The sequence below is a fragment of the Rhineura floridana genome, chromosome 7 (genome assembly GCF_030035675.1).
Source record: "Rhineura floridana isolate rRhiFlo1 chromosome 7, rRhiFlo1.hap2, whole genome shotgun sequence".
Taxonomy (NCBI): Eukaryota; Metazoa; Chordata; class Lepidosauria; order Squamata; family Rhineuridae; genus Rhineura; species Rhineura floridana.
The window spans coordinates 136,663,592-136,676,005 of NC_084486.1; the positions used below are offsets into that span (position 1 = coordinate 136,663,592).

General features: G+C 44.1%; 1 protein-coding gene across 3 annotated transcripts in view; it reads left to right on the forward strand.

The window, feature by feature from the left end:
• Positions 1-9,286: 9,286 nt before the first annotated feature.
• The window catches only part of NAALADL2 (N-acetylated alpha-linked acidic dipeptidase like 2), an 847,134-nt gene continuing 844,006 nt past the window's right edge, over positions 9,287-12,414 (forward strand). For all 3 annotated transcript variants that reach the window (XM_061637347.1, XM_061637348.1, XM_061637349.1), the window contains exon 1: positions 9,287-9,642. In XM_061637347.1, the coding sequence (XP_061493331.1) occupies positions 9,600-9,642 (43 nt within the window). In that variant the 5' untranslated portion in view covers positions 9,287-9,599. The remainder of the gene's footprint in view (positions 9,643-12,414) is intronic.

Genomic DNA, 12,414 nt, shown 5'->3' on the forward strand with positions numbered 1-12,414 from the left:
ACTGTACTATGGGATGCAGGTGCACAGTTGTCACCTGTCACATGCATGCACAAGTTAATTGCAAAATACTTCATGCATGGGAAAATTAATTTGGATCCAAGAGTTAATTGTTTTCAGTGATACTGTCTTTAACACCAATCAAGTATTAATTGTGAAGCAAACCATGTACAACTTTGTTTGTCAGATGCAACTTCTTAACTTACTAAGTACTGTCAAGGCCGGGTAAGGTAATTCATTTTATCTTCTGTATCAAAACAACGATCTTAAGTTAACTCTTCTGCCTAAAGTCAGAGGCAGGCTAGAAGACGGGAAAGCAAGAATTGACTATCATTAGGAATCTATGTGGCATGACTGGGGAATGTCATTGCTTAGATCTTTTTCCGTGGAACATGCTGGAGGAATTCAATAGGCAATTCCTTTTCTCTCCCCTGATGCTGGGTGTTTCAGTGCAAAATTCTTCCTTGCAAACACTTCTGCTATGCCTTAACAATGCCACCCCAGATCTAAAGATATCTGAAGCTGGTGCTTCTGTAGGCATTTGTGGGCTGCATGGAACCAACGTAAGACCACAAAGTCCATTCCTGATCCATGATAACAACTGCCATTTTTTATCCATGATGACATATGCCATAAGCTCAGACACATGCTTCCTCCAAAACTGGAGGTAATACATCACAATCATGGCTTTTGTCCAGAGGACCAGGAACGCTGGACTGGCCCCATAGCCGGTGTGCCCATTTATTTATTTATTTGTTTATTTATTTATTGGATTTCTTAGTCGCCCATCTGGCTGGCTAACCAGTCACCCTATATAACCTTAATACCACCACCACCCTGCCTCATCCAGGTAAGCAGCAGCAATGCTTGTGTCAAGAGGACACTGCCCAGCAATGCTTGTGTCAAGAGGACACTGCCCCACTGTGCTGGCTGTTCCTGCATAAGACGTTGCCTTTTGCTGAGTCAGTCCATATAATCACCATCACCTCCTGCATCTGGGTGGTGGTAAGATGTCATACACTTGCTTTCCACCATAGTGCAGAAGGACAGCATGCTTTCTAATAATGCAGTCTATATCCCTAGCATGCAATGAAATGTCCAGTTTTTGGATCCAGTGATCCCAGTGGAGCCCTAGGGTTGTATAGGAATCATGAGCATCCAATGAGGGAAAGGTAGTGACAGCAGCCATAGCAGGTCTACTTTTCTATTATCAGTCTCACGCAAAGGAGGAAGATGAAGTAAGAACACACACTTCTGACCTTATCAGCAGGCATGAAGAGGATTTTGTCTGTGGAGTAGGCCTCAGCCAGTGTCCAGAAGTCCACGCAGTGCTCAGCGTGCGTTCGTAAGTCTCTTGTTCCCGTTGTAAGATGTATTTTTGCACAAAGGATGATTTCCAAATACTTTCCTTAGCGCAAACTCAAACAAATGTTAGGCATGAGAAAAAGTCCACATCCAGAAAAATCCACGTCGTCAGCTGCCTCAGCATGTGGTCTCTCAAATTGTGCATACTGGAACTGGAGTTGTTCTAGACCCTGGTGAGCTGGAACACACATACAACAAGGACTGGTCTCCCCAACATTACAGTTCTCCAGCATTTCAAATGGGGGACATTCCCAGCCCTACCTGGTGATGTTGGGGATTGAATCAAAACTATTGTGATTCCCAGTGGTAATAACTTAGGTACTTTGCTGTACTGTAGAGTCACCATTATCTGTCCTGGCTTCTCCCCATTTTTCACAGTACACCAACATGACAGAAGAGAGCTATTCTCTCTTGTTCAAACCTGCTCAGGTGTGGTCTGTACTGGCTGTGTCAGATGAAAGATTAAATTCTATCTTGAAATCAGATTCCACCACAAAGAATTTGTTTCTTAGAAGTGGCTGCTGTGTAGACTGTGGGAAACACACAAGGGAGGATCGGGGTGCATTCCCACAGTGGATCCACTTATGAAGGAGGGGAATTGCCATGGAAATTTACATGGCAAACTGATACCAACTTTATTTTTTCCAACAAGCAGCGGGTAAAATCTGTCCTGCTCGAACCCACTGAAGTCAGACATGAACACGGAGGTGTGCTTTTCTTTAGAAGATTTCATAGTTTCAGTTCAGAGCGCTTCATGAATCATCTTACAGATTACACAGAATTCAGAATCATTACTAGGATTAACTAGGCACGATTACACTGTGCAAAGATGTTGTTGCAGCAATTAGACAAGCCTCCTTTTCAACCTTACGTAAGGATGGGTGGGCCCCTTACTTGCAGAACCTGAGTGTCACTGTTGAGGGTGGGCGTGCGCATGAGTGCTCCTCCTCAGAGGACAGTGGGGGCTCATTGAGTTTGCAGGACCACAGTCTCCATATAATAGGTGAGGAGGGCTGTTTTGCCTCAGCAAGGCTGTGCAGTTGTGGCAGTGGAGCAGGCGTAGGAAGGGGTGGACATTGGGTGGAGACACAACTGCCTGACCAAGCTGAGCCTCCTCCTAACTGGAGCTATAGGGGCAGAGCTGTCACTGCCAATTTCAGTTCTCTCAGTATCTCATTCTTCTTTTCACCCAGTGGTCTTGCCTTAGAACATAATGGGACCCAGTGTAATATATGATTCTGTAAGAAGGACTAACTCATCCCACATGAACCTGTTTTGGGGTCACTGTGCCTTACTGGTTCTGCTTCTGCTGTACCTCCAGGGACATTTCCAGAAAGTAGTTATGGAAGGCTACTGTTTGACAAGAGCAAGTGTGGTATAGTGGTTAAGGTGCTGGACTACGACCTGGGAGACCAGGGTTCGAATTCCCACATAGCCATGAAACTCACTGGGTGACCTTGGGCCAGTCACTGCCTCTCAGCCTCATGAAAACCCTATTCATAGGGTCGCCATAAGTCAGAATTGACTTGAAGGCAGTACATACACACACACTACACACTGTTTGACACCATGGGAGTCGTCCTATGGTATCCCACAAGGTTCCATCCTGTCTCCCATGCAATTTAACGTCTATGTGAAGTTGCTGAGAGCTGTCACCATGTGATTTGGAGTGAAGTGTCATCAATATGCAGATAACACCCAGCTCTATCTCTCTGTTCCATCTGAATCAGGAGGCAGTTCAGGTGCTAGACAGGTGTTCAGAGGCGGTGGTGGGCTGGATGTGGGCCAACAAACATAAGCTGAATCCTGAAAAAAACAGAGGCATTACGTGTTCCAAGTGCTCAATTCCAGGAGATGGGGAGATGGCCTGTTATGGATGGAGTTGCACTCCCCTGGAGGGAGCAGGTTTGTAGCTTGGGGATACTCCTGAACAGGCCTGGCACCAACTCGCATCTAGGTTGGGCCCTAGCCAAGGGCCCCTGTAGCCTAGGGTGGGCCCTAAGGGGCACCTCATTAGGGTGAGAGAGTGGAGCTTCCATTCTGTGGATCAGGGAGTGGGAGCCCCCAGGCACACCCACAGGTAGGCAGGAGCTCCCAGGAACACACACCCATACAGGTGCCTTAGTGCATCAGTGAGCATGCCCCATGCTCTGTGTGCACATGCCTGCCATCACTCAAGATGGTGACATCACTAAGTGGTTGACGCCCCTGCTGCCATCTTGGGGTACACGCACAGTGTGCAGCGCATGCACACTTACATGGGAGGTAGGTGGGGTGGGCCTATTTATAAGCCCTGCACCACCTGTATCATGAAGGGTTGGGACTATGGCACTGCAGGTCTGGGGCAGGCTGATGCCCAAAGGCCCAGTCATGCCTAGCGCTGGCCCTGCTCCTGGATCTAACGTTGTCACTTGAGCCCCAGATGGTCTTGGTGGCTAGGAGTGTCTTTTTCCAGTTCTTGCTGGTTCACCAGCTATGGCTGCCTTTGGACAGAGACAACTTGGCCATTGCACTCCCTGCTCTTCTAGATTGGATTATTGCAATGCGCACTACGTGGGGCTGCCCTTCAACACCACTTGGAAACTTCAGCTGCTCCAAAATGCAGCAGCAGAAGGCTGGGGTTGCTTTTAGATCTCATATAATCCCTGGTCTAAAACGCTTGCATTGGTTGCCAGTTAATTTCCAGGCTCAATTCAAGGTGCTCACGCTTGTGTTTAAAGGCCTAAACGACTTAGGCCCCAAATACATGAGGACCGCCTCCTTCCCTACAGACTCTCTTGGGTGCTAAGATCAGGACAGGGGCCTTCTTCGTAGTTGACCACCCTCAGAAGTTTGGGGTGGTAGTCCAGGAGAGGGCTTTCTCAGTGGCAGCCCCTAAGTTGTGCAATTCCCTCGCCACAAAGGTGTCATAGAATAGAATCATAGAATCATAGTGTTGGAAGGGGCCTGTTAGACCATCGAGTCCAACCCCCTGCTCAATGCAGGAATCCAACTTAAAACATACCCAACAGGTGACTGTCCAGCTGCCCTGTGAATGCCTCCAGTGTTGGTGAGCACACCACCTCCCTAGATAATTGGTTCCATTGTCATACCGCTCTAACAGTTAGGAAGTCTTTGCTGAGGTTCAGTCGAAATCTGGTTTCCTGTAATGTGAGCCCATTATTCTGTGTCCTGCACTCTGGGATGATCAAGAAGAGATCCTGACCCTCCTCTGTGTGACAACTTTTCAAGTACTTGATCAGTGCTATCATTATCTCCCCTCAGTCTTCTCTTCTCTATGTCTGGCACCTTCACTGTACAGTTTTCAGCAAATGAACCGCTTTACCCTGACCTTTTGCACCTGAGATGCATGTTTTCAGAACTCACCCTATTCTTGTGATTGTAACTCGTTTTAATTGTTTTTAATACTGAATTTTAAACTGCTGTCACCTGCTCTGGGATCTGTTGGTGAAGGGAGGGCAATTTAATAACAACAACAACAACAACAATAACAATAACAACAACAATAACAATAATAATAATAATTGTGTTTTTTTAAAAGAAACCATAGATTAATGCAGAAAATAGGATGGAACAGATTTTTAAATGTTTATTTATGAATGAATGCATGCATAATTGACATGGATTAGCAACAGACTGATCCATCTCTACTGCTGACAATTCAGGGAGAAAGAGATATGTCTCCTTTTTCCTGTCTCAACCTATGTTCATCAAAGACTGGGAAATGACTCTGTAAATAAAATCAAACAACCCCCAGAATGATTCTGCTTCCTTCTTCATCGCATATAAGAACATAGTAACACCCACCCTCCTTAATTAGATGACATTTTACAGAGAGTTCTAAATGGGAACAAATGACTCCTGGCACACATGCCGTGTCGCCTTTTACTACGTATATTAGTTTAATATGCAGGGCATTTGCACGATAAGGTTGTAACTCTGTTTACATTGTTCCTGTTGATAGCTCTGTAAAACCCAAAATAAAATAAACCATAGGGTTTTATTTGTTTGTGTGTATGGGTGTTTTTTTACATCAGATTGCTCATTACCAATTTACTGCAGAATTACATTTCAGCATGCTTGCTATTCCTGCAATGCATGGGGAGAAAGTAAATATTTCCTCAGAACACAAACTTGCAACTCAGATAAGATTATCTTTGCATTGCTGCCCTTGGACTAAAAAGAGAAGGGTAAGAGAACCTATCCCCCCGCCTTTGTTCTGTCTTGCAGTCCTTGCTCTCTTTCTCTAATATTACGAGTCAAGACAATCTTGCAATCGGGGTTGGACCTACCATTAGACAGATTGATGCAACCTCCTCAGGCAGCAGATGCTGGGGAGTGGGGAGCAATGAACAAAACTGTGTGCACCCTACAGCCAGCCCTGCATCTCCTAAGCCAGCCTGCCATCACAAGTGCTGAAGATTCAACTTGCAGTATGGCTGGCATCTTTCTGTGGAATGAGAAGGGATCTCATCTTATCCTTCACACCAGACAGCAAAATATCATTGTCCAGCCTTGCATGCAAAGGAGGTAAAGAACTTACAGTGCAAGCCTAACCTTGTTTTCTGAGAAGTGACTCCTATTGAATTCACTGGGGCTTACTCCCAGATAAGTGGGGCTAGATTGCAGCATTCTTCTTGGAAATAATAATCCTCTTTGGGAATTTCATTCTTTTTCCCCCCTTTGCATTGCCAGTCTCTGAGTCAATTACTGCAAAGTTTTCATCCCAGTCCATCTACACTGGCAATATTATATCAGCCAAGACTAGGGATGGCAGGATCAGTCCATTTCGGTTCTCTCAGTTTCTCATTTTTCCAACATTAAATTCAGTTCTCCACATTTCTTTAGCAATTTGCATATTTTTTTAAAAAAATATCTTCATGAAAGTTCTCCAATATTTAGTGTGGATTTCTCATAATAAACACATTTTTGCCTGCAGTTTTGACTAGTATAGACATTTTGCAAGCGATTTCTCCTAATACAATCCATTTTTGATATTTCTTTCACAAATATATTCGTTTTTATGCACATTTTCCCCTAATGTAGGCATTTTTGTAAGCATTGTTTGGTCAGAGAATTGCATGGCAGTCACATGATTGACTGCTATCTGCATATTCAGTCATGTACAAAAACTTGGGTAAATGCGAAGTTTGAAGGATGGCTGTAATTCCATTCTCTTTTTTTTTTAAGTGTGAATTTGATAGACTCACCTTTAAATGTGAATTGAATCAAATTCCCCGTCCCGTCCCCCACTCCAAGTGAGGACTGGACCTCAGTCTTTATAGCAGTCTTCTCCTGTCTGGTGCTCTCCAGATGTTTTTTTAATGTTCACCGCCCAGAGAGCTGTTGCTAGTTGGGCGGTATATAAGCTTAAATAAATAAATAAATAAATAAATTTAGACTACAACTCATATCATCGCAGAGCATTGGCCATGCTGGCTGGGCTGATGGGGAATCCTGAGGGCACCAGGTTGGGAAAGACTGATCTACAGAGTTTTGGAAGGAGTAGAGGAAAGAAAAAATGCAGGGCAGAAGCCTGTGTTGGTGGATATTTCAGCTGCTGAGCAATGGACATTTGATTGCCCACATAAATACATTTTCCCCCTATAAATAAAGAGCCCACAGAATGGGTTACTGGGCCAGCTTTCTTACTCCCTAGAGCAGCCTTTCCCAACCAGTGTGCCTCCAGATGTTGTTGGACCACAACTCCCATCAGCCTCAGCCAGCATTGCCAATGGTCAGGAAGATGGGAGTTGTGGTCCAACAACATCTGGAGGCACACTGGTTGGAAATGGCTGGTCTAGAGCTTTCTTGTTACCTTCCAGAGACCTTGGAATCTGAATCTAATAAGACAATTGATGACTGCTATCTTTTTTTTTCTACCTTCCTTCCTACAATGAATTCAAAGTCTTCAGGTTGCACTTTATTTGGAGTGTAAAATATCGGCTCTCCTCACATCTTTCTGAAATGTCTGGATTCCTTGGTATGAATATAAAAGATTGCTTGTTTATGTTGTGTAGGCCCTCTGCTGCTGCTCAAAATCTCCTTGCGATACAAGTGCGACCTGCAACAAATGTGGCAATATGAAGTGTTTCTGTTCAGGATTTTCCAGCCAGCGAGTCAATCACAAGAAGATAGGAAATTGCCTTATATTGAGTCAGACTATTGGCCCACGTAGCTCAGTACAATCTACAGTCACTGGCAGCAGCCTTCTAGGATTCCTGCCCTGGGTTCCTTTGGGAGAAAGGGCAGGATATGATGATGATGATTTCAGGCACAAAGTCCTTCCCAGCCCTACATGGAGATGCCAGGGATTGCATCCAGGATCTTCTGCATGCAAGGCAGACACTCTACCACCAAGCTGTGGCCCTTCTTCTCTTCCCGCTTCCAGGACACTCTCTTGCATTCCCTTTCCCCCATCATCTGGTTTTCCATTCCCCCTTCAACACTTCATCAGCATTCTGTAACCACTGGGCATGCTCAGTCCTCACTGAGCTGTTTGAGGGATTTTTTTCCCTTTTAAGGTTTCATGTCATGCATTTAATAAAATAAGCATAAATCTCCCCTCCCATCAAAAAGATTAAAAAAAATAAAAAATTATCAGAAGTTGTCCCGTGCTTTCAGAAAGCTTCAGAAATTTGCTTCCAGGTTTTGCAGCAGATGAATAGACATGTGAAATTGGGGGGCAATTTCTTTGTCCCTGTTTTAGTTATTAACAGTTACATTAAAGATCTATGCCAAAGGCACAAATCCATGTACTTTTAAAAGTAAATGTGGAACAACCACCACCCCCTTTTTGCCAGCACTTTTATATGTGGTGTAGTGGTCAGAGTGTTGGACTAGGACCTGGGAGACCAGAGTTTAAATCCCCTCTCAACTCACTGGGTGACCATGGGCCAGTCACTGTTTCTCACCCTAACCTACCTCACAGGTTTGTTGTGAGGATAAAACAGAGAAGGAGATAACCATATATGTTACCTTGAGCTCCTTGGAGGAAAGGTGGAATAATAATAATAATAATGTACTTCACAAGCGTTATCTAGTTGCAGTCCTTACAAGAACTCCATAAAATAAGTCTGGGGTTATTTAGGTAGAGGCTGGATGTCTACCTGTCAGGAATGCTGTAGTTGCAAAATTTCTGAGAATGGGGTTGTGATAGATGACCTTCCATGGTTCCTCTAAGATTCTGTGGGTTTAATCCATCACTGCTGTAGTGCTCAGGCAGCAGATGTCCACTTGCACAACAGAACTCCTCTATTCTTCCTTGCAGCCCGGCACTGCACACCCTCAAAATCCATTCATGCAGCATTGGACAGAACCCTTCAACTCTGTTATCTACAGTTCTGTGCATGCCATTGTGCGCTAGTGTTCATGCATGTGCATTTGTGTCCATGTACAATTACAGACAAGATGAATTTGCCCTGCCAGTGATTTTTTTTCTTCTAGAGACCAAGAGGAGGGGTCTGAAACCTGCAGCATGGCAACTTGCAATAAGACATTTTAAAAGGGCATCCCCCAAATCTCCACTGATTTACCTGGGAGAGCTGCCCGAAAAGTGGCCCTTGTAAATATGGACAGTTGAAGCTTATGCTTTTAAAATACATTGTGCAACAGTCTTGAACCTAAGACTAGGCCTTTTAAACCTTCCTGAGAATCTTTCTTTATTTTTTATGGAAATATCTTTGCCTGCCCCCTGCAATCTGAAACAGCCTCCTGATATTAGCTAGCTAACATTACTTTTCCTCACCACTATCAAGTGCACAAGAAACAAAACAGTCACTAGGAATCTCAAGCTGTCAGTGCTCTGACACTAGCTGTTAATAATGAACCTTGCGCAAGCAGCAGCTTTCTGCCTAAAAGTGAAAGTAACAGAGGAGAGGATTAAAAGAGAGAGTGAGTGAGTGTGTGAGACAGACAGACAGACAGACAGAGAGATTGGATAGGAGGGTCCAAAGTAAGACAACTGCCTGTTGTCCAAAGCACATTTTAATTCAGCAGAGGAGATCAAAGGATATGATGTCACTTTATAGAGAACAGAGAAACAGGTCAGGCGAGCCCAGGTAACTCAGGAAGGCTGGTTGCTAATTATTTCCAGAAGAAAGTAAGGTGTACGATTACATTGCTACAGTAGGAAGTCAGGAGGTCAAACTTTCCTAGTCACCGATTCAGCAGGGTGCAGTCTGGTTCCTCCATAGAGATCCTGCTGTTTTCCCCCCACATCCCACTATCCTTTGAAAATGGGAGAGCATGAGACGAGCTTCCCAAATCCTCCCTTGCAAGGTAAGTGCCTGTAAATGCTGAGATCACCTTTTCTTGTCTACAAGAAGCAGGCATTAGGTTCAAGGCAGTTAATGTTTAGCTTTCAAGCAGAAGCTGTCTGTCATACCTGGTGGTGCTTTGACTCTGCTGCATGTGGATGTGTTCTTTGGGAAAGAGGGGAAAACCCGGTCCCTCCATGCAATCCTTTTATGCTTTTCTTTTCTTGGAAATGCTGCGTGGCTTCAGAGGAGCTGTGTGGAGTTGTGCTGTGTTGTAACAGGCCTGGGAATCATGCCATTATTGGATGAAACTCAACATTTAGCTTCCAGTTCTTTGTGGTTGTTTCAAGTTATATTTTGTGGGTTGTGTTTTGTTGAGTATTGGAAATATGCTTAGTTTCTCATCAGGAAAAAGTTAACATGAGGACATGGTGTAACAAAATCCAGGAAAATATATGCATGCAAATTAACCGGTGCTTCTATCAGTGGAAGAAATAATGAGGCCTGTAACAGTTATTTTGTGGAGCCAGTTAGCCTGGTCCTAAACATGTTTACTTGGCTGTGATCCTTGTTAAACAAAAGAACCTACTTCCTGGTAGAATATCTATCTATCTCTATATATACCTACTTACTTCCTGGTGAATATGTTTAGGATTTCAGCCTGCAAACACACAAACAGCCACACAAACACACAAATGGAAATGCAGAAAGACTGAAATATAAAAGGAAATTTGGGGAATGGGCAATTTTGTGAAGTGAGAGTGAGAAGTGCAATCCACGGAAATGAAACCACCACCAAATATTGTCATGAAAGAAACATCCAGATAAAGGTTCTTGCCAGATCTGAGATGCACCAGTGAGAGTGAGATCTCTTCATGATGAGTGCAACATCAAGTGATGACTACATGTGTAAAAGAGCCGTTGCAAATCAAACACCCCTGCAAAGAATTTTGAAATGTCATTTTATCATCTCTGAACCTTACAGCACAATCCTAAACAAACTAATTCAAAAATAATCCCATTAAGTTCAATAGGGTGTACTCCCAAGTATGTGTGCTTAGGAATGTGAGCATAGGCATGGCTGTTTTCATGTCTGCTACTAAACTGTGGGATGCTGTGTTTTTAATCCTGTTTATCTTCATGATTATCCTGCTTAGATTTTGTCATTTGCCCATTGCCCTGGGATCCAACAGGATGAAAGGTGGTCAAAAATGCAATTAAAAATGAAATGTATTTTATTGCATTCTGTTTTGTTCTGGTCTGGTGAATCTCTGTTCCTGCCAATCATGGCAGCCTTGTCATGTTAAGATACCTAATATGCCCAACAAGTATTCCACTGGAACCCTTGTAGCTTCTCTTTTCTTCTTGAGAACATAAGAAGAGCCTGCTGGATCAGGCCAATATCCCATCTGGTACAGCATCTTGTTCTCATAGTGGCCTACCACTATGGGAAGCCCACAAGCAGGACCTGAGAACAATCTCATTCTTCCCACTTGTTATTCCCAGCAACTGGCATTCAGAGATATACTGCCTCCACTCCAACAATGGAGGTAGAACATAGCCACTGTAGCCAGTAGCCATTAATAGCCTTACCCTCCATGAATTTGTCTAATCCTCTTTTAAAGCTGCCCAAGTCAGTGGCCATCACTACGTCTTGTGGGAGCAAATTCCATAGTTTAACCATGTGCTGTATGAAGACGTACTTTCTTTTGCCTGTCCTGAGTCTTCAAACATTCAGTTTCATTGGATGTGTCTGAGTTCTAGTGCTAGGAGAGAGGAATAAAACTTACCTCTATCTAATTTCTTCATACCATGCATAATTTTATATACCTCTCTCATGTCTTCTCTTACTCACCATTTCTCTAAACTACCCCCCCCCAAACGTGCATATAGCCAAAGGCTCTATATGCAAAGCAGTGCTTAAAGAAGAACGCTGCCATTTCAAAGAAGTTAGAATAATAGAATCATGGAATTGTACATCTGGAAGGGGCCTATAAGGCCATCAAGTCCAACCCCCTGCTCAATGCAGGAATCCAAATTAAAGCATACCCGACAGGTGCCTGTCCAGCTGCCTCTTGAAGGCCTGCGGTGTTGGAGAGCCCACCACCTCCCTGGGTAATTGGTTCCATTGCCATACCGCTCTAACAGTTAGGAAGTTTTTCTTGATGTTCCTAGGTTGGACAGGGCCGTTTTGCAGGGGTGGGGGAAACGATACGCTTGCTTCTTGGGGAGAAACATTTATTTCTGGAAGAAAACTGTTCCTTTTCCTAACTTGCTTGTTGTTGTAGCTCATCTTCCAGGATGCCTCTGAGTGCCTCAAGCAAAGAAGCTTCCTGGAGATGCTAATCCATAGTATCGTGGATCAGACTCTTTTGGATAATCACCCTTAATTATTATTTCCACTTGACTCATTCCACTTCTCTCCTTAATCTCCTTTAAGTGCGTAACTGAGACTGTTGTTGTTTAGTGAATGTTCCATGCACAAGAAAAGGTCGCGTGCAAAGTCTGTGTGTGCTGTTCATCCAAACCCTTGCACTAGTGGAACAACTTCAGCTAGAACAAGGGGATTCCCCCCCTTCCCCCTGCACGCGCCTTGTGCCATCTCCTGCTCTAAAGGGTTGCAGGGAAACTCAGTACAGATTCAGGGGGTGCATGGGGGGAGAAGACAGGGAAAACATCTGTTGATGAAACGTTCAACCTAGCGCTACGTTGAATACAACAAAGAAAGTCATTTTCACCCTATGTAGTAACCTGGGGTCCATCACCTTTCTCCTCTCTCTGGCACAATTCCCTA